The sequence below is a fragment of the Callorhinchus milii genome, unplaced genomic scaffold (assembly GCF_018977255.1).
Source record: "Callorhinchus milii isolate IMCB2004 unplaced genomic scaffold, IMCB_Cmil_1.0 Scaffold19, whole genome shotgun sequence".
Taxonomy (NCBI): Eukaryota; Metazoa; Chordata; class Chondrichthyes; order Chimaeriformes; family Callorhinchidae; genus Callorhinchus; species Callorhinchus milii.
In genome coordinates, this window is record NW_024704760.1 from 8,976,944 (window position 1) to 9,000,394 (window position 23,451).

The 23,451-nt window shown below is 45.6% G+C and overlaps 1 protein-coding gene across 2 annotated transcripts in view; it reads right to left on the reverse strand.

The window, feature by feature from the left end:
* The window catches only part of LOC103179064 (SAM pointed domain-containing Ets transcription factor), a 31,709-nt gene that overhangs the window by 2,615 nt on the left and 5,643 nt on the right, over positions 1-23,451 (reverse strand). For both annotated transcript variants that reach the window (XM_007894144.2, XM_007894145.2), the window contains exon 2: positions 8,646-9,119. In XM_007894144.2, the coding sequence (XP_007892335.1) occupies positions 8,646-9,096 (451 nt within the window). In that variant the 5' untranslated portion in view covers positions 9,097-9,119. The remainder of the gene's footprint in view (positions 1-8,645; positions 9,120-23,451) is intronic.

A 23,451-nucleotide genomic window follows, 5' to 3' on the forward strand; every position in this document is an offset into this window, starting at 1 on the left:
GCATAGGTAGTTCGGGACATAGTCACGACTTGCAGCTTTCTCCTAGAATGAATCTCCAAAGTCCATGTCAAAATGTAGCTCCTGTGTCATTGAGCCAGATTATTTGTCACCTATGCATGTGGTGTCAGCCTGGGCACAATTGATAGCTCTTGTCTCCATGCCAGGACTTGGAATCATATAGTCTAAGATAACACTCCAGTGCCATCCTTCGGAGGAGACATTAAACTGAGGTTCCTCTGTCTGTTTACTATTCAAAAAGACAAGGGAGTTTCTCTCTCCTGATATTCTGGCCAACAATTCCCCAGATAAAATTGGTCACTCACTCCATAGCTGTTTGCAGGACATTGCTGCAGACAAATTGGTTACCAAGTTCACCCCAAACACAGACATCACAATTTAAGTATATCCAATGAAATGCTTTGGGATGTCCTCCTGACAAGAAAGGCACAGTACCATATATAAGAATTATTAGTTTATGGTATAGTCCAGTATCACACATTGCGAATCACATGGTACAATGTTTCTGAGTCACAAGGTTGTGGCTTCAAGGCTCACAAGGGGCTTTGAGCTGATAGTCCAGGCTGACACTGCAGTACAGCACAGGAGAGAATGAAGTGCTGAATGGTCAGAGATTCTGTCCTTCAGATGAAACCGAGGTTCCGACCGCCTGCATGGCGGACGTTAAATATCCTGTGGCATTGCTTGGAAAGGGAGTTCCTATTGGTCCTGGCCAACAATCCGTAGAACCATAGACGTTTACAGGTGTAGTCCATTCGGCCCATTGTATCTGTGCTGCAATCCTTTCAGTCCCATTTATCTATATTTATCTAGTTCACTTTTGATTCCTTATCCTGACTACTCTGTACGTGAAAACATTTCTCCTGCTCAATTGCTCATTAGTAACTAACTACAGTGTCTTAAATTGTTGCCTCAGAAAAAGTCCCAGTTCCTCCCGTCTCCGCTCATAGGACAAACCACTCATTCCTGGTATCATCAGAGTAAATCTCCTCTGCACCCCCTTTATCAGCTTGACGTCTTTCCTAAAGTGAGGTGACCAATACTGGACATAATGTTCTAGCTGTGGTCTAACTAACAATGTACAGGGTGACCAAAACGTTGTGATACCATTATAATGTCATAAAGAAATTATAATTTTTTTTAGACAACAGGGTACATATCATGAATTTTCGGTTACCCTGTATATATGTTTAGCATTGCCACTTTGGTTTCTATACTCCAAAACCCCTATTTATAAGACCAAGAATACTTTAGATAAAATTAGTCGTTCTCATTACTGCTTGTGGAAAAAGGCCACTGGGAATCTCTATACTGCACATGAGCCTCCATCTTGCCTATACCTCTCTCCCTTAATTGCTTTTTCCCTAATGTATGCTTCAAGTTTTCCCTTAAATACATTGATGGTTTTGCTTTAACCTTATCAGCCGACAGTGAGTTGAAGCAAAATACATCAATATACTGTATTTAAGTGTATCATGTAAGACACTCTCACTCGCCTCTGTGTGAAAAAGTTCCATCTGAACTCACAGCTGTATCTGATTGGCTGCATTCGCCTAATAAATACACAGTCACTACATTGTACAGTAAATCCTGTGAAGTGCTTTGAGATGGTTGGGACAATGTAATAAGGTGCTTTATCAAATGCTAGAATGATTATTGTTATTGCTTTACACGGAGTAGAGAGCGTGTGGAATGGATGAGCCAGGGAACAGTGGCGATGGATTATGTCAGAGAATTGGAGAGCTAATTGGTAAAAAATTCACTCCAGGGTGTGAGAGTGTGATGATCAGTGACTTTTTTTTAACCAAAAAAAATCCTTTGGGATGAGAGGAATACAACGATATTCTTGCAACCTGCTGTCCATTCTCCAAACAGTGGCTCAGGATTACAGCCCAGTCCATGGTCAACCAAGTCCCAGTGATTTTACTTGGCTTCTCCCCATCACCCTCAGAGAGTTTCTATTGTCGACCACTGGCACGGCCACTAAATCTGTCTTTTTGTCTTACCATGGTTACAACATAGACCAGGGGACATGTTTAGTCACAGCATTGGCTTGTAGATGTGTATGATACCCCACTGTCCATTTGGTTCTGAAGGGCCTAATTTCACTGAGGGATGTGCAACATTCCTTTAAGGTTAAAGCGAGAAGACAGGAAATGGGATTAGAAGAGGGAGTGTTTTGTAGACTGTGTGATGATGACACAGATTCAATGGGCCAAACCATTGCTCCTAAATCAGCCTATTGCTCTAAATCCTTCAAGCATCATCATTTATCACCACAAGGTGCGTCACTCAAGATTGAACACTAGAGGTCATGAAGAGAATGAAAGAGTTTGAGAGAATTAATGGTGAGAAGTTCTTTCCGCTGGTCAGGGAGAGGGTGAGGTGACTTTGGGAATCAAAGGAGAGGTTCAGAAGGACTTAATAATAATCCTTGCATTTGATATAGCGCTTTTCGCATCTTCTAGACGTCTCAAAGTGCTTCACAAATATGCTGTACAGTGAATTGACCATATATTTGTGGGCAGAACGCGGCAGCCAATTGCACACAGCAGTGTCCCACAAACAGTCGTGGATTGAAAATGACCAATTTATTATTGTTTTTGGTTTTGGAGGGATTATTATTAGGCTCTGTGTGGAGTAAGGAAACTTGCCCAAGGTTTCGCCCTCTGCCTGGAATTGAACTCGGGTGTCTCACTTGCAAAGCGAGTGCTCTAACCACTGAGCTACAGGACTTTTTAATTCGTGGAGAGGCATAGCACACAAGGGGGAGGAGAAAGATCTTGTAGTATATCTCTACATGTGTTTATCTATTTGGGATTAGGATGGCAATTAGATAATCCCAAGAACGAAGCAGATGGGACCTCAGATTTGCATCTCATTTGAAGGACTTGTACTGACTTGCACAGCAGCGTTGGGGATGGGGACGGTGACAGTGTCAGGGCACAAGTCAACTTGTCAGGAATGTGCAGATATAACCCTGATTTGTGTAATATTGTCTGAAGCCTTCCTGTGCCATTGTGATATATTGGAAGCCTGATTACTAGAATGTGTGTCGTGTGGAGCGATGTGGAACAAAGCCTCACCCCTTCAATAAAGCACATCAGGAATACTTTAAACCTATGTAACAGATTGACAATATATATAATAGATATATAATACATATATACATACATGAGAAAGACAGATGCTAATGTGGGCAAAGTGGCAAACGTTCAGAGCCCGTGAGTTGCACTTGTAACCAACATTATGCCCTCCCCTGTAATGAGGCTCAACCCCTGTCCCGTCCCTACCCACCCACCCACCCACATACATCACAGCATCAAGCTGACTCTTAATTGAGTCCCAGTGTCCTGGCTTCAACCACCAGCCCAGTCTTTTCACATCAGCTGTTCTTCCAAAAGCTGAGCGCAGCCACAGTCTCCCCGGTTGGGTGACAGTGTCCCTTTAAATTTGATGAATGATGGCGTATTGGCACATGTACTGGAGACAATGGCCCATAGCAATGCACAATCAGTAAATAAAACACTTACTTTGGGAAAAATATTCTGCTATTATGCTTTTAAGAGCAATGGCCAGATTTAGTACACTGAGCTCAAGGTCAGCCCAACCTCATTGCTTTCTGTTCTCAGATAGTGCAGCTCAAATAATAAGCGTTTCATCACTTGCCATTGGCTGTAAAGATCCAGACTGATGGAAGCTGTGGTCAATAGGTGTCAGTTCGGCTCAGTTGGCAGCACTCTCACATCTGGGTTTGAACACTGCAAGCTCATCGTCCAACCTATGAGAACACCTACTGCCCCAACCATCACCATCACCCCCCACCACCACACACGCACCTCCCATCAGAGCCTCTGTCTTTCAGATGAGACAAACTGAGGTCCCATGTTCATGTGGGCACTAAAGACCTGTGGCACTATTCGAAAAGAGAAGGGAGTTTCTCCTGGTGTCCTGGCCAACAGTCACTCACTTGACAGCTGTTTGTGGGACATATGCTATATGCAAATTGGCTGCCATATTCACCTACAAAATACAGTCACTACACTTTACAGAAACCTCTGAGAAGTTTTGACAGTATAGACACTGCATCAAATGGGAGGTTATTATCATATTAAAGACTGACTATTTCCTGAGATCGTTCATGGATCAAGTTCAGAGAGAAAGGAGGAATTTGGGTTTTTACAGTGTCTGTGAAAAAGATAATAATAATAACCCTTAAATGTAATTTGGGCCTTTCGCATCAGGAGAACATCTCAAATAGTTTCATGGAATTTTTGCTGAATAATAATTATCCTTGCATTTGATACAGCACCTTATCACGTCTTCGAGACGTCTCAAAGCACTTCACAGAATATACTGTAAAGTGAATTGGCTGTATATTTTGTGGGCTAAACGTAGTGACTGTGCACATTGTAGGCTAACATGACAACTAATTTGACCTTCAGCCTCTCCACCCCCACCATTTGGAACTCCATCCAACATTCCCTTTGCCTCGCTCCCTCCCTTGCCTCCTTCAAGGCGCATCTCAAGACCCTCCTCTTCAACCATGCTTTGGCCACCCTCCTACCCCTACCCTCCCCGCCCTCCATGCTCCCTGATCCCGACTCCCAACTCGGGTCCAAATCCCTGATTTGGCCCTGGGACATCCTCCTGATGTGAAAGGCGCTGTATAAATGTAATTCGGTATTTTTATTTGCCTCCCAAGAACTCCAGCAAGCGCTCAGAGCCCATGGACAACAATAGGGCAGGTGAGTGGGGCCAAGTCTAACCTGCCTCAGCCTTGCTGTGGGGAGACCTACATGGATGTGCGTGTGTGCAGAATTGAAAAGTTCCTCCCCACCACATGCTCACACATCCACACACACACACGCGCGCATGCACACATACGCGCATACATACACACAAATACATACATTCATACATACACACATACATACATACACACGCACATACATATACACATACAGAGGAGTCATTGAGGTTCTGAGCTTGAAGTGAGGCGTGTCTGTGACCTCTCAAATCCTTGTTCAGTAATATTTTATCATTGTTACCCTTTACTGTCCCAAAACTCCCTGTGGTCTCATCCAGTGAGATTGTTTTGTCTTAACAATTGCTGATTGATGCAGATTGGAATTTTTTCCAATTCAGTCTCAAATTAAAAATTGGTCACTCACTCCGTGGTTGTTTGTGGGACACTGCTGTGTGCAAACTGACTGCTGCGTCTCGCCCACAAAATACACAGTCACTACATTTTATAGTATATCCTGTGAAGCATTTTGATACATCTTGATGATGTGATAAGGTGCTATACTAAATGCAAAGATTATAAGAATTTGGTGGCTCAATCTTAATAAATAGTAATAATCCTTGATATCAACCTTTCACATTCAGAAAGCAAAGCACAGGATTCTGTGTATGTTTGTAAAGTGTAGTGACCGTATTTGTAGGGAACACCTCAGCCAGTTTTGAACATAGAAATGTCCTGCAAACAGCCATTAAATGAACGATCAATTTTATCTGGGGGATTGTTGGCCAGGCCACGAGGAAAGAGAAACTTCCTTTTTCCAATGATGCCACAGAATCTTTAACGTCCATCTGAACAAGTACAGACAGGGCCTCGGTTAAGTGTTTCATTCAAAGGACGGCACCTTCAACAATGCAGCAGCCCTCCCCCAGGACTGCACTGGAGCGGCAGCGTAGATTGTGAGTTCACATTCTCTGATGTGAGACTTTTCTGAAAAGAAAACTGGTGTCCTAATTAGAATTGAATTGAAGAGTATGCCACAGTTCTGTGCGATGTTAGGTTAGAAGACAAAGCGTCTCGCAGGCTAAAACTAAGCGGAATTTCATAACTCTGGCGTTCTCCTGACCCATAGGCTAAGAAACACTGGAGGGGGGTTAAGGGAAAGGTGGGGGTAACAGACTGACTGTGTCAGCCATTGGGGAGGATAAGAGCAACACATTGCCTATTCACACCAGGAAATGATTGCTTCACACGGTGCTTTCCCCCCCTTCCCCCACCCCCTTGTTACTGTTGTAAACAGATTGGAATTTGATGAAGGGTTGGGCTGGATTTCTGAGCATCGAAGAAAACAGAGTCATTCTTTGCTTGCCATCTGTCCCTGGAGAACAGGGATTAGGGACATTTGTGACACTGAACAAGCTTACGAGCCTCTGAAAGCCATTCTGCCCGCCTGCAGTAAACACTGTCACTTTTCAAAGTCCAGGATTTTTTTGTTATCTAGTCTAACCTGCCCCAGCCTTATCAACGCCACTAGTGGGCTTGATAAGGCTGGGGCAGGTTAGACTTGATAACAAAAAAAAATCTTGACTGGATGTAACCATTCAGAGCCTGAGCCATCAAAAGCACTTTCAGGAAATCTCCATTTCGGTCCTATTCTGGAAGGGTTTTTGCCGGTAACGGCTTCAAACTGAAGATTGATTTGAAGAGTTTTCTGAAATTCTATTGGCAGGATCTGAAATTATGAGACCAAAAGGCGCAAAGAGTCGGAGTCAGGGAGTGAGGAAGGGAGGGAGGGAGGGAGGAGGTGTGGACAAAACCATTAAGCATTGGGACATCACTGACCCGTGGAACCTTTAATGTCCTGACCACTGTGTCTCTGACCAACAAAACTAGGAGAAATAAAGGCCGCTGTTTAGTGATGTCACTACCTCCAATTTTTATAATTTCTCTACAGACTGTTTCAGGACACAAACCCCCACTAGGGCCACGGAGCTCCGCGCATACGGCAGTTTTAAACTAAATTCTTCCCAAGATCAAACAGAAGAGATGGGATCTTTCTCTGCACATTGTTTGGGGTTTCAGGGATTTCCTCAGGGAGAAGCAAACTTTAGCTTTATCATTCGCCTACAGAACGCACAGTCACTACGCTTTGCATCAAATCCTGATGTCCTCCCGATGTGCCATCCTCCTGTCTGTGTCAAATGCAAGGATTATTATTATTATTTTTAAAAACACTGGAGCTTTCAAACAGCGGTCTGTCCATAAGCTCCCAGCTCCCAGCCCCCAGGAATTAGCCTTAGTTTACATTGTTCCGAAGCCAGTTCTCTAACGTTTCAAAGCACTTCGCAGAGAATTACTGTGATGTGTAGTGACTGTACAGGCAAAGGCAGCAGTCCATTTATGTACAAGTCAGGTCCTACAAGCAGGGAGCATGAATCATCAATGTAACTGGAGGATTCTTGGCCAGCACGTCGGGACTTTGATGTCCACCTGAACAGACAGACAGGACCTCAGTTTAATGTCTAGGCCAAAGGACGTGCACCTCTGCAATGCGGCACTTCCCCAGCACTGCCCTAGAGTGTCAGTCTACACTGTGAGCTCAACCCCTGACGCGGGGCCCGAACCCACAATCTTCAGACCCCGAGATGAGAGTGCGAGCGGCTGAGCCAGGCTGACAGCACATATTCTCCAACAACAGGGCACCAGACAGCAGCACACTATGTCGGTATATGTGGAAGCAGAAGATGTACAGTAATGGGTCTAGTTAACTGCATTGTATACAAACTGCTCAAGACACATTTACAGAGAGAACCCGTATCCAGGCCATCACCATGTTTTCTTTACACTTCACATTGTAGAACGTTCTGTTATGCTGGACCTGGTCACATTAACCTTGAACATTCTGTGGTGCCGCTCACCGTTATATTAACCTAGAAGAGTCTCGCAGTCTCCATGACATCACATTAACTGTGTGAGGATCAGGCAACCCGTCAGGGAAATTTTAAATAAAAATCCTAACCTTATAATCAATTAAATGAATGCCTTGACTAGGGCGAAAAATGTTAAATGTCATCTCACAACCCACAGTGCATGTTTTATCCCATACTGCACAGTATTCCAGGACACTGCTGATGACAACACAGTCAGCTTGGCTCATCGGCAGGACTTGGAAGGGCAGCCCAGTTATTGTGGGCAGGGAGTCATCCCACTCAACTCCTGTTAATCATGCAAGCCAAAGCCCTAATGGATAGGATGGTCCTAGCTGGACAAGCAGCGGGAAGCTTGCCAGACAGTTCTTTCAATGGCAAGCTATGTAGTTTTAGTTGGTTAGACTCCAACGGTTACCCCACGCACATTCTGGGATCCCCCATGCCTTGGCTTTTGCCAACTTGTGCCTAATACTCTCCAGAATTGGGTAAACAGGATGCATCACTCCAGGAATGCACATTCCATTCCGGACACAGGGAAATTTCCACGTTTAGGTGAAAAACATGGAACTCCCATTATGAATTGGATACTCTTAAGCATGGTGATGGGTTTCTGCATGTGTCAGACACGTAGAATAGAATAATGCATTGTGTTCAAAATGTGCTATTTGGTTATTGTTAAAAAGGATTTAAAGCAGTGGTGACCAACCTGTGGCCTGTGGGGCCATCAAGAAGAGCACCCCCCCCGCCCCATCCCCCCAGTCTAGGTAAGTCTGTGTTCTATCAGCATTTTTTTCTTGATTGAATATTATGGCGTAAATCAAGAAATGTTCAATCAAGAACATTTATTTTGTTGGCCGACCATAAGGGCTGGCCACCACTGGTTTAAATGGATTAGTTTGCTCACAGAGTACAGAGAGTAACATGGTCATTCTGATAACACTGGATATGATTACCTGCTGCGATGTTCAGTAGCTTACAAGCCGTTTCTATCTCCTTGAGTACTTCCCCCACCACCATTGTCTGAACCTGCTCCAGAGACCGCTCTTCCAGGTGGACGCCATTCTGATAGTCCAGCTCGGTGGGCACACAGATCTCCTGACTGTCCACTATGGGGCATTGCTCTGGCTCTTTCTGCTGCTCAGTCTTCAAGCCGTGGTCAATTTCCGGCCGCTCTGCAAGTCCCTTAGATAGCCACGTACAGTCTTCAGTGAGTAACATGTCAAAGTAGGACAAGTAGACGGGCAGTGTCCTCTCGGGCGTGGGAGGCGCACTGGATGGCTGCACCAATGTCCACTCCTGGCCCTTGGGCTGCTGGTTCCCTTTCTCCAGGTTGGTCATTATACTGTCCTCAAAGGCAAGTCTGTTCTGCTGCAACATGCTCGGTCTCCGACCAGCACTTCCCATCGCCTCCCGTCACTGTTTCAGATCTACAGCAACCCAAAGAGACAATGGTTAATAAGCAACACCTTCCCCACGTCGCTCCCCACTGATTGTATCTGCCCAGCTCTGTTTGTTCAGCCCAGTAAGAGGCTCCAAGCTAACAAGAAGGCAGATTAAAGGGTCAGACAGTCACTTCAAAAACTTAGTGACTCCTGAATAAACTTCAATGAAAGTTTTACTCATGGGTCAAATTGCAGTAACCAATGATTCCCTCAAGTCGTTCTAATGACCCAGATCAATGCTCTGTACCGCTACTCTAATATAGTTTAGTGAAAAAGCTCTGTTTGATGAGAGCCAGCTCAGTCTCTCTATGACTTGTCACCTTTCCTTGAGAAATGTTTCCCCTGGCAAGTTCGTTTTTGCCATCTACAGACATGAGGCAAGCACAACTTGGTCTTATCTTTGGTCAGCCGGGTGTCTGACGCATCCGGAAACTCATCACTGTTGCTTATGAGTCTCCCAACCAAACTGAGATTTCCATGCATCCCACCTACACATGGAAATTCCAGCGATGATTATTATAATGGAATGCGCACTCTCTCTCCGGAGGGACACATCCTGTTACCTATATTTTTCCTGAAGGTATTCATTCAAAAGGAACACGTAAAACGAGACACTGACACGGCTACCCCCCCCACCGTGTGCAAACCCCGCTCCTCACTCTTCTGGGGGCATGACCGTGGGAAGACTGGAACATGCAACGAGAGCTTTCAGCCCTGGTGAGGAGGCAACATATGTTTCCTGTTTAACCATCTCTTTACGATGGATTTTGTTCTCATCGACATGCGACTGAGACGTGAACGCTGACATTTGGGACATTTGCCCAATTCAGGCCACCCGACAAGAAGAAAACTCAGGTTTCGCCTCTTTTACGTTCCCTCCACTCCAGTCAGACAATGCGTGTCAGACAGACACAGTGTCAAAAGAGCGCCCCCTAGTGCACTGAGTAGGTGACGTTCTCCACTTCCCACCCCCAGTCACTCAGGGCTTCTCTGGGTGACATTGCCAGTGTTGGAGCTATACCAACAGGCTCGGTGAAACGGTTTCACTCTGGTGAGGATCACTCACACTCTCTTGACAACGAATGATCATAATACCCCTTGTTCTGTTTACATTAAACAAGAGAGGGTTCATGCAGCTTGCTGATGACTGAATGGGTTAATTTTATTCTTTTTATTCCTTTGAGCTTCTAGATGTATTGCTCCCTCGCCCGCTATCATTCACGTCTCGGAAGCAACTAGACAGGAGAACAAGAGACACACGATTAGAGTTGTGAAGGGGAATTTCTGGACAGATACTAGGAAGTATTTCTTTACCCAAAGCTTAATTAACAAGTGAACAGTTTGCCAGGAAGTGTGGTTGAGGCCAAGTCACTGGGATTCATTTGCAAAACAGCTCAATACCGTGAAGAGAGGAAAGTAGTGTGGATGTTCTGGGGGGATGAGATCAGCTGTTTCGAACTGTCTTCTTCATCTGAGCTAATCTTGTGAACCTAGTGACAGGCTTTTTGTAAACAGCCATAAGCGCCGGTCAGGTATGGTGTAACAGGTCATCTCATTGGTGACTTTTCTCCATGATTCTTTCGTGTTAACATGGAACAATCTGATTCTCTGCGCGCTATCTCACTCATCTAGTACCATTTGTCGCACTCCGTGCAGCTGAAGAACACACACTGGACAGATAAGAGAAAAACAACAGGAGTGAGTTGAGGCAGGAATGGGATCATCAAGTGTTGAGATTGAAAGTAACTGAGGTTCCTGATGATATGTGACTCCCATTTCCATAGTAATTCACAGCACAGAGAGTGCAGTTGCATGTGGAGCACAGACACCAGTTTAGCCGAATGGGTTGGTTCTGTGTGTAATGTTCCATGTAACTCTGCCTATCTTGTCCGTGATGTCTCTCTGAGTTCTCCGTGCCAGCCCGCTCTATGGGCTGGGTTACAGAAAACAGCAATCTATTTAAAACAGCTAGCATTCTCTCCCACCCTTATCTTTATATTTACACACAGAACCAGCCCATTCGGCTAAACTGGTGTCTGTGCTCCACATACGACTACACTTTCTGTGCTGTGAATTACTATGGAAGTGGGAGTTACATATCATCAGGAAGGTAGAGAGAAAGCCGGTGGAGAAACAATAGTCGGATTTAACTCTTGTATTGGAGATGCCTACCTCACTACCTCAGTTACTCGCGGTTTTAGCTCAGCTATATAAATCCAAGTTGTTGTTGTTATTTCTCCGCTTCAGTTATTTGTTCTCTTCGAGGAGAGAGTGAACGTTCCATTACAGACAGGTAGGTGGCATCTCAGTCTGGTATGGATTCTTAAACATGTTGATGGTTTCCCGTGTGTGTCGGACACCGCAAACAGTCATAAAGTAAATGACCAACTTTATTTGAGGGACTGTTGGCCAGGACTCCAGGAGAGAGAAACTCCGTTCTCGTTTTCGCCCACAAAATATACAGTCAATTCACTTTATAGTATATTCTGTGAAGTTTTTTGAGACATCTCGAAGATGTGATAAGACATCAAATACAAGGATTATTATTATTATTATCATAATGCCATGGGATCTTTAGCGTCCGTACATTAAAGAGCATGTTCTGTGAAGGTCTAAAAACAAGGAGAAAAGCTGATGCTATGGACGCGATAAAAACCTTCTTTATCTGGAGAGAATCTCAGCCCAGCGCCCTGGGTCTGCCTCCTGGAACAATTCAAAACTGAAAGCTTCTGAGTGGTGGCGGTGACTGAGCATGCTCCTGTGCTTTTTTGAGTCTATGCAACACTCAATTAAAACCAAATTTATAGCCTTGAGCCAACAGCTGAGATAAGGAAAGAAAGAGCCCTGTACAGGTTTGATTTATAAAAGTATTTTGACTTAGTGTGTGCTGGCTGAGAAAGGCAGCAACTGCAATGGTAACCTCTGCCCTCTCGGGTTTATATGCTCACTCGTTAGATGACCCCCATTGACGGAGGAGAGAGAGAAAGTGCAAGGCGACAGGTCCTGGGCAGTGACAGCATGTTACTAGACAAACTGGGTCATTTTGCAAATGAGGAGTCAGAATCCTGGCTCACTAGTGTCAGGGATATCTGGTTTGCAAATCAGAAATATCCAAGGCCCAAATTTAAGATTGTGTAAGAATTCTTCTGGAAAATCCTTAAAAATTCAGCGTTAAAATTTGGAAGCCATATTTTTTGCCCACAATTCTTTTTGCTTACAGGCGAGGACCTCAATTCAAGAATTTTCATAATCTTTGCAAGATCTTCTTGAATTTTAATGTAAGAAAAATGCCCAAATTCCACCTCATCTTAACGTGCAACACCATTTTGTGCTTGAAATTTAAGATCGTGCAAAACTGCGGAAAATTCTTAAATTCATTCCTTATTTGGGAGCCCATTTGCCTTAGTTTCCCATAATCCAAGAGCTTCTAAATCAAGACAAAATGTAAGAATTTTCCACAGACTGTATGTCTCAAGATCTTGTGATGCTTTGCAGTCTGTGAAGCACTCTGAGATGTCTGGACAATGTGAAAAGGCGCTATATCGAACGCAAGGATTCTTGTTGTTATAACTAGCGCCAGTGTTAATTTAAGGAGTACTTAATTACTAAGAGCATTACAGAGAAAGCTAACACAATGAATTGAAGAGCTGAGGCTATAAGTACACATTATACACGCTCAGCTCTTTCTCTGGGAATAACAAACACAGCTGCTACATTGGTGACTTGATTAAAAACAATGTAAATTTCCCCCCTTCTCGGAAACCCCCTCCCCGTGCGGAGACGGGGTGGGTATTACCGCAGAACGGGTGTGTGGGGTTGAGTTATCTGAGAGGGGTGAATTTGACATTGTTTTAATCAAGTCACCAAAGCAACAGACTGTGGTTATTGGTTATTACTGATGGTCGCTGACCCCAGTGACTGAAAGGGTGAGGGGCGAGGGGGGAAGGGGATCAGAGCATCCCATTAATACCTAATTTCACGTGCGTTCCCCTGGGATTGTGTCTCAATACTTTCTCCACAGCTCAGCGCAGTGTACCTTCTGCAGGAACGTGTTGCCACGGCGATTGGAGCTTCATTGTATGAAAGGATTGGATTATAGGATTGGTTTAACCCCCCTCCCATCCCTCTTCCCCCCCCCCCACCCCCACCCCCATGGTGTACTTTAATGCAGTAACAGCTTGAAGACCTGCCGAAGACCTGGAATACCCATTGGTCAGCCTGTGGAGCCACTTTGGTGTAAAATTGAAGGTGGTACAAAGTTGCATAAAATTTCTTGCTTTCAGTAAGAAAATTTGACCTCAGATCGAAATTGACAAGAAAAGTGTGATGTGATTTTTTTTCTGCCTCCATTATCATCCTGAAATAATGAAATCAACTTCCATCATCTCTGACTCCAGCTCATTCCGTCCAGTTGTCAGCCCGGCTCACTGTGGATAACACAGTGTAGTGTAACTCTGTGTAGTGTCAGTCCAGACAGTGAGCTCACTGCCCTAACATGGCTTAAACCAAGAGGCGACTTCACCCAGATTGTAGGCTCAAGCCCCACATCAGGACTTTGAACTCACATGGACTAAGCTGACAGTCCAGCGCAGGGCTGTTGGAGATGTTGTGCTTCGGATGAGATGTTAACCCAAGTTGCCGGCATCCCATGGCACTATTCAAAAAGAGAAGGAAGTTTTTCTCTCTCCCGGTTCCTGACCAACAATCCCCCAAATAAAAATGATCATTCACTTCATGGTTGTTTGTAAGACATTGCTGTGTGCAAATCAGCATCCGCATTAGCCTATAAAATACAGTCACTACACTTCACAGTAACATTGTGAGAAGCATTATATCATCAGTAAGTACTATTTATTCTAAGGAACTTCTCTGCCTTCCCTTGCTGCTCCGATCGAAGGGCTTCATTATTATGTATAATAATAAATAATAAATAAAATAAATATAATATTTGCTGGTTTATAATGCGCATTTGACAGAGGTTACAGGAGCCATCGCTGCCACATGAACAATGCACAGGTCAGTCGCTCAGACTGGGTTGGCTGCCTTACTTGGGGGCCTTTTGGTTAGGACTCTGGGAGAAACTCCCTGACATTACTGTCATCACATACTCAACATTTACCTGAACAGATAGAAACCGGAGTAGGCTATTCAGCCCCTTGACCCTGTTCCGCTATTCTATAAGATCATAGCTGATCTGCACCTCAAGTCCAATTACCCACCCTTGCCCAATATCCTTTGATACCTGACCTAACAAATATCTATCCACCTCAGTCTTGAAAATGCGAATGGATCCAGCATCCATAGCCTGTTGGTGGAAGAGTTCCAGATTTCCATTAGCCTTTGGATGAAAAACTGCCTCCTGATTTCACTCCTAAATGCCCTAGCTCTAATTTTAAGATTATGCCCCTTGTTCTGGATTCTCCCATCAGAGGAAATAGTTTCTCTGTAGGTAGATGCAACCTTAGTTCAACATCGCATTCGAAGGCCGACACCTCTGCCAGTGAAGGGCTCCCTACAGAGCTGTGCTGGGGTGTCAACCTGGACGATGAGTTCACAACCCTGACGTGGATTAAACCCAGAAGAAAGAGCTCAACCCATTGATTCCCGCTGACATCTGGGTGACGCAGGTAAAGAGTTGTACAGTATTTAGTTGCTGGCAATTAACTTTTTTACCCAGAGAGTTATCACGGTCTGGAATACACTGCCTGAAAGGGTGGTGGAAGTAGATTCGATGATAGCTTTCAAAAGGGAATTGGATCGGTACTTGAAAAGCAACATTTTGCAGGACTAGGGGATAAAGAGCGGGTGAATGGCCCTAGTTGGTACCTCAAAGAGGCCGGCACAGGCACGATAGGCCGAATAGCCAACATCTGTGCTGTAAGATTTTATGATTCTAAGAATGAGTTAAATCGGAGGCAGCCTGATAGCTAATAATAGTGTCTCCTGATCCACCTCACCATCAGCGGGCGAGGTTTCAGCCATTCCATCCCCCTCTCTGGAACTCTATCCTGGTTTCCACACACACATACCCAAAGACACAAACTCAACACAGACACACAACAACAACAACTTGCATTCATATAGCGCCCTTCATGTGGGGTAGCGTCCCGGAGCAAACACACACACACCGATGCACACATAAACGTACACAGGAACTTTAAGGGAGCAAATCTGACATGCTCTCTTGACATGTCTGACAGCACAGGTTCCTGTTTTTGGAAAGTTATGTCTCGGTTGAACTTTACTGGCCACTTAAGTGGTTGTGGCGTCCACAAGTGCAGAACCCGTGAATAACAGGGTGTCCACGCCAGCCAGAAAGAGAAATATTTGTGATCACTTTGCCCTGAACGGTCCTGCACCGAGTCTGCAGAGAATAAAGCTGCTGGAGTGTAAAACAGGTTTATGTTGTAATTCATTACACATTACACCTCACTGCAGAGGATTGCGTAAAGACTAAAAATTCCCACATAACTCAGCACTGTCACTGTCAGCACTCCTTCCCTGCCAACTCCCTAAGCTCTGTATGTGGGAGGAAGATACAATTACACAACCTGCTCCCAACATACAGATAATCCAATGTGGGGAATTATACAGTATAATTACTCCATTAAAAAGTTATTTGGGGCCATAAATTGTGGGAACTGTTACAGTGAAAGGGGCAATATTCCGATGTTTCATTCCGTCGATAGAGTGGGGTATCTAGGAGGTAGCTGCTGGCAGCTTCACTAAGTCAACAATGCAATCAGATACCGTGTTCCTATTGTTTGGAGGCATTCCGATATTTCACAGCAAAAATGCGCTGAGTTGGGCACGGGGAAGGGGAAAGGGCCAAATGCCAAATCAGCTGTGCTCCTATTGTTACACCACCAATTCCCAAATGGCCTCCCGGTGTCTGCATGGTGTAAGGTGGTGCTGTGAGCACTAACTTTGGGGCTTAGACAATATCCATCAAGCAGGGTTTTTTCAGAGGTTTTTGTATTATAAACATTGTTTGATTTGGAGACTCTGGGGTTGATGACAATAAAAACAAATCTCTGCCTGTGGTACAGCACCTTATCGCATCGTCAAAACATCTCAAAGCTCTTCAGAGGATTTTTACTGTAAAGTGCCGTGACTGTGTATTTTGTAAGCAAACGCAGCATCTAATTTGTGCACAGTGACTTCCCACAAACAGTCATAAAGTGGATGACCAGTTTTATCTGGGGGACTGTTGGCCAGGACACCAGGAAAAACTCCCCCTACTCTTTTCGAGTAGTGCCATGGGATCTTTAACATTCACCTGAACAGGCACAGACAGGACCTCTGGTTTAGCGTCTTACCTGAAGGACGGCACCTCTGACAATGTAGCACCCACAAAATACTGACATGGGCCTTGAAGCCACAATCCTGTGACTCAGAGGTAAAAGTGCTACCATTGAGCCAGGCTGCTGGCACTGATCCGGAATTATGACATTTTTAAATGAAGCTATTGCTATCAATGGGATCTTGAAAATAAACATCTCAGCAGAGCCCTTACTGAGGTAAGTACAATTTTCGGGGTCAGCCAGGTTTCTGCCACTTGCGGAAACCTAACACCATGCTTAAGAATATCAAAACTAGGTTGACAGTTTCACATATTTATGCCACCTATACATGTGAATTTCCCTATGACTGGAATGGAATGTGCACTCTTTCCCCCTGGGGGATGCAGCTTATCTAATTCGAGAATGTATTGTTGTTGTTGTTGTTGCTGCCAGCGAGGCCCATCCTACCTATAAGGGCTTTGTCTTACAGGGTTAACTGGAATTGAGTGGGAGGATTCCCTGCCCGCAGTGGGCATCCAACTCCTGCCGATGAGCCAGGCTGGGCAATGCCCTGGGGTGCTGTGGACCCACCTGGCTCAGGAACTGAACTAGAGACCATCACAGAGGGTTGACTCAAGTCTGACATTTCATTGCCAAGGATGTCACCTTGGAACTTTCTAAGAACTGTAAGAAACCAGCTTCCAGATTAATGTAAGAATTTGCCACAATCCTGCAGCCTAATTGATCTTAAACTCTAAACTCAAATACGCCGCAGGGCCTTCCTTCTTCATCTGGAGTGATTGACCAATTTTATGATTTGGGGGATTGTTGGCCAGGGCAATGGGAGAGTAAAACTACTTTCTCTTTTTCAATAGCACCAGTGGATCTTTAACGTCCAGATGAACAGGCAGATGGGACCTCGGGTATACAGCTCTCCCCAGCTCTGCCCTGCAGTGCCAGCCTGGGGTCTTGAACCCACAACTTTCTTGCTCAGAGAGTGCTGCCAGTCGAGCCAGGCTGACACTTCTGAGAAACTCAGAAACCAACCTGACTGGAATCGCAGGCTTCAAAGGGGTTGGGGCAGGTCAAAGGTTGTTCTGTTCGGCCCAAAGCCATAGCTGTACAATGTAAAGGAGGTTTTGAACAACCCCAATTGGCTGAGCAGCTTCACAAAGCAGAGCACGCATCACAGACCCTGTTCAAAGAACATTAATATTCCAAAATATCTACAAAAGCTTTTAATAACTTTAATACACTCTATTTCTGGTCTCGCAACAGAGAAATACGAGATGAGGAAGTATCCAAAGCACCCGAGGCCCCCGAAATTTCTCCAAACTCAGCTCTTCAGACCATTCTGTCTCAACTTTGAAGGTGGTGCTGAATTCTAGGAAATCCTTCAATCTGGTGTCTGAATTTCGGAGCCATTTTTGATTTTAAAAATGCACATTTTAAGACACATTGGTTTCAAAGGCTGAGACTGGGGGGTGTATCAGGCCAGTAATGGTGATGACCCCTCTTGCAACACCATGGAGCATAGGCAGGTCAGTTTCAGGCCCCAGGCACCAAGTCTCAGCTATTGTCCTATTTATACCTCACTGTTGGCATCAAATCAATGGTGACTGTGTATATTTAGAGGTTTGTTTAAAAAGACAGTGATTGAATTCCAAGCCCTTCTCCTAAAAAACACCTCAGGCTTTAGAATAAATCTTTGCACTTGATACAGCGCATCACTGACACATGTGAAGTGTAGTGACTGTGTATTTGCAGGGGAACTCGGCAGGCAATTTGCACACAGCGATGTTCCACAAGCCACGAGGTGAATCAACAATTTTACCCGGTGGATTGTTGGCCAGGAGAGCGGGAGAGAGACATTCCCTTCTCTTTTCGAAAAGTGCCACAGAATTCTTAACGTCCACCTGAGCAGACAGTAACATCTCAGCTCAATGGATGTCACCTCCAGCCCCAGCACAGGAACGTACATCTAAACTGTGAGTTCAGAGTTCCTGATGTGGGGCTTCAACCCACAGCCTTTTGATTCAGCTGGCTTGCCATTGGATTGAGTCTCAATAAGTTTCCAGCTTACCCAAGTCAAGAGCGATTTGATGATCACTGCCCCTGGCCGTTTACCAAGCAGCAGTATAAAAGCCCAGCATGTTTGTGGCCAGGGATGAGAGCATGACAAGAATTGAAATTGCGATTTATTTTATGCAAATTGAACGGTTGAGGGCTTGATACCAAGATTCAGTGGATCCAGACGCAGCTGTGACTGTGGCGAGTGGGGACGGGGAAGCCTGGGCTGACGACACCGGCTCGGGACGGAGGCTGGAGACTAACACTGACTTCTCACGTGGAAAAATGGACACGTTGTGCTATTCACTAAACCTAACAGGACTGTAAACGATACTTGACAGAGATTCGGCTCAGGTTACAGAGCCTCAGCTTCTGCTATTGACCCAGAAACAGTACAAGTATCACAGTGTGTTGCTGTTGGCAGAGGATGTTCTGTCCCAGAGCAATGTTCCAGGACAAGACAGTGCCTATGTCATCAGGAGGAGAATGTCATCCAGCACACACCACAGTGGCGACCATTAACTAACTCTCAAACTGGTTGACGGTGTGAGAGAAAAGACAAAATACTGCAGAAGCTGGAAATCTGAAATAAAAACAGAAGTGGCCGGGAACACTCAGCGGGTCAGACAGCATCTATGGAGAGAGAAAAGTGAGTTAACGCATCAGGTTGATGACCTGAAACGTTAACTCACTTTCCTCTCTCCATAGATGCTGCCTGACCCGCTGAGTGTCCCCAGCGAGGCTGTTTTTAATCACAGGATGAGAGCACTGTTTTAACCTTGATTGACACAAATGATCCCTGAGGAAGGGTGATTGCTCTGCGCTCAGTGCTACCCCTATGCTTTTATGTTTGTTCTGAAGCTACAATCTCTCACAGGCATCACATGCTCACAAATACCCTAACAGAGAAGCCGTTAACTTGTTATAACTCCGGCACCAACGCTGAACTCAAACCCCACCCTGAGCTCGGGGCTTTGTGATCTTAAGGTGATAGCAGTGGTAATAAATAACAAATCAGCAACTATCACATCGCAATATTGCAGCACACCTTACACGGTTTCAAGTGTAGTGACTGTGCAGTTTACGTACAGCAACATCCCACAAACAGCCATGGAGCGAATGATCAATTCAAGTGGAGGATTGATCCAGAGGCTAACAACTGAGCCAGGCTGTCAGCAGTGACACACAGAGATAAATCCAGACACACACACACAGACAGGACCAGCAGGCAAACACAGCACTATTTGTATCTCCAAAATCTCCCAGTGACGGGGAGGATTGAATATCAGGAGCGGTGTAAATATACTTCATTGTACTTCACTCCCAACGTGGCTGAAACCTTATCCACACATTTGTGACTTCCCACCTTGATTTCTCCATCTCCTCCTCTCCTGTCTCCCCAGCTCCACCATTCATAAAATCCAATTCATTCAAAACTCTGCCGCCCAGATCCTCAGTGTAACTAAACTCTGCACCGATCATCTAGTGGGGGACTGTTTCCCCAAAAGGGCTTGGGATTATCGTGTAAAATAGAGGCCCTGATTCCTGAGTGAATGGGCATCGTGAATATAATAACTGTTACATTTAACAAAGCGCTTTTCACATCCTCAAAGTGCTCTACAGGATTTTTACTGTAATGTGGTGTCACCAGCTCGGGTCTGAAAGGCTGTACACTGTCCAGCGCCTTGGGACGTCCTCCCGACGTGAAAGGCGCTATACAAATGTAATCTTGTTGTTGTTGTTGTCACTATTTACTTTATAGGTGAACACAGTATCTAATTTGCGCACAGCATTGTCCCACAGATAGCATGGAGTGAGTGACCAAGCTTATTTAGGGGATTGTCGGCCAGGACACCAGGAGAAATTCTCTTTTCTAATAGCGCCACGGGATCTTCAACGTCCACCTGAACAGGCAGACGGGACTTCGGTTTAACATCTCATCTGAAGGACGGCACCTCCGACAATGCGACACACCCCAGTGCTCCACTGGAGTGTCAGCTTAGATTGTGAACTCAAAGTCCCGATGTGGGGGCTTGAGCCCACAACCTTCAGACCTACCAACTGAGCCAGACTGACGCCTCACCCCATCTCTGACACAACGCAGCACTTCCCCAGAACTGCACTGGAACATCAGTCAGTTTGTGTAAAGTAAACATTTAGTGCTTTAGTCACATCAAAACGACGGGCGGGTGAAAGCCAGTGAGTGCAGCCTACAGTATACACCAGCTCAACAAACAGAGAAAGTTGAAGCTTTTGAAATGCAAAGTTGCCAAAGGACTCGACGCTCTGTAAAGAAATGATCTGAATACAATTCCCAGTTGTGGGCTCACGGTTTACGCCAGATTCCTGTAGGAGCAATAGCCTGCGTGTTGGCCTATGGGAGGTGAGGCCGGGCACTTTACACAGTGGGTGGCTCCTGGCTTAATCACTCGTTTCCACAGATCGTGGACGGGAGCCAAAGCACTTTTGAACAGGTGTGGATATTTGCTCAGCTACTTCTCTCTTGCAGGAAAATATCAGCGACAGAGATGAGATTAAGTCAGTGGGTTATATCTACACCGCACATTATTCCGTGCTGCTTTCATTTCTTTAATAAATGTACTTTTGCTCTTTGCAATGTTCTGACACTTCTTCCCAGCTGCTACGCCTCTCCTCCCAGCAAAAGAGCAAACAAAAGGTTAAAGTAGCCTGGAAGCATACCCCAGCCCAGGCACCGAGCTCCAGCTTCCTCCTCTTCCTGTGTCCACCTCACAGCTCTCAGTCAACAACAAGTTACATTTATATAGCATTTTACGTCAGAAGCACATCCCTAGGCGCTGGGCAGTTAAGAGTCCACGCCCGATCTGGGAGTTGGAATCGATAGGGATCGGGGTAGGGATGTGGAGGTGGGAGGGTGATTGAAGAGGAAGGTCAAAGAGGTAGGGCTTGAGACGGTCCTTGAACAAGTCAAGGGAGGGGCAAGGCGGAGGGCTTCGGGGACGGAGCTCCAGGGGTGAGCACAGAAGATAAGGGTTTGGTCCCGGGGACCGAGACCGATGAGCTCTATTCCGCTTTCCACGCTCGCAATGAGCTTCCATCACTTCCCAGTCCACCAGTGAACTGCACGTTAAACTATAACCAATCAGAGGAGGTGAATGGCTGACACAGACCCCAATTCCCATCTTCTCTTGTATCACTGCTTTTGCTTCAGCTCCCGCCTGCTGAGCGCAGGTGAAGGAGATGCTGTTTGATAACAGTGTGTGTGTGTGTGTGTGGGAGGGGCTTCTGACTTCCACAGCAGAAACCTGTTATAATGCGCTCTGGTATAACACTGGTTTGCCTGTGAGGTGGGAGCCCTGTGGACCCCTCATTGGGATCCTGCTCGTTGCAGGGGTATCCTAACCTGCTGGCACATTGTGGCAAAACACAACCTGACTTCCCGGCGGGTGAGTGGGTTAGGTTGTTGGGGCGAGAGCAGGGTCTCACGCACATGGATTGGTCACGGGATTATTGAGGTGACAATGCCCAGGTGCTGGCCAGCCATCGCGCCCCATTACTGGGGGCCTGACCCACGTTCATCCCCCAATTTCAAAGGAGAAGTCCACATATCTCATTGGGCTGCTGTGTTTCCATATAACAACAATCCCTCCATTTCTCATCAATTATGTTTTCTACAGCGCTTTGAGGCACTGTTGGGATCCAAGATATTGTTAGGAAAAGCGGGTTAACAAGACCTGAGTAGGAAGAATCACCCTCCAAGTCCTGATGATGAGCCAGGCAGGGCTGTGCCGTCACCAGCAGTGCCCTGGAGTACCACGGACCTGCCCGGCTCAGGAACCGGACTCCAGACAATAAATAACAACTTTCAAAAGGGAATTGGATAGGTACTTGAAAAGGAAATGTTTGCAAGGCTAGGGGGAAAGAGTGGGAGGAGTGGGACTGATTGGATAGCTTTTCCAAAGAGCCGGCACAGGTAAGATGGGCCGAATGGCCTCCTCTTGTGCTGTAATAATCTATGATTCTATGAGACCGTTACAGAGATTGGGCTCGATTCTGCCATTCCATTCTGACATGGAAGTTCCAACGTTCCATTGCCAATCACACCAATATTGGAGCCAATACAGGGTGAGCCCAGAGAAGATCCCACTGACCTCCACCCCCACCCACCCCCAAGGAGGATAGTAACGTTTACGTCTCACCCAAACAACGGCACTTCTGACAATGCAGCACTTCCCCAGCACTGTTCTGGGCTCTATTACCTGATGTGGAGTTTGAACCCACAAGATTTTCATTCAGAGGAGAGTGCTGCCAACTGAGTCAGGCTGACTTCATAAACCTTTTTCATAAACACCCACCTACCTGACCAGCCTCCCATCATAGCGTCAACCTGTTTTGTAAATAAGTCGTGTCCTGACCTCTACCACCCTATGTTCTCTCAAAGCTTCCCACGGCACATTCCTCACAACATCTAAAAAATCCCCCAGCTCAGAAGAAATAGCTCACAAACACAAGCCCCTGCAGTATTGTATTCTAATCCCGGGGTCACGTGCTTGGTTAGAACCAGTGACATTGGGCCTGTCCCTGAAACTGTCAACCCTGGACCATCTCTGTGTCCCTCCTACCACCAGAGCTAATCCACACATTATGTCAGCCTCAAGCTTAACCCCCACCCACGACGGCTGGCACTCTTCAGCTCGGGAGCCCACCAGCTGTGCAAAGTACTCTGAGACGTCCTCTCAACAGGAAAGGTGCTACTGTATATAAACATAAATTGTAAATTACTGCTTAATTGGCAAATTTAAAAAAAGGAATTGGTTCTCAGGGTATGGGGAAAGGGCAAGTGAATGGGACTGAAAGAGCCACATAGCCATGACGGGTCAAGTGGATGCCTTCTGTGCTGTAAATTTCCTTGATTCAGATCTTCCGGATGCCTGGCTGACACTGTGGTAATTAATGGTGCGATAGGTGCCTGAGGCACTGTGTGT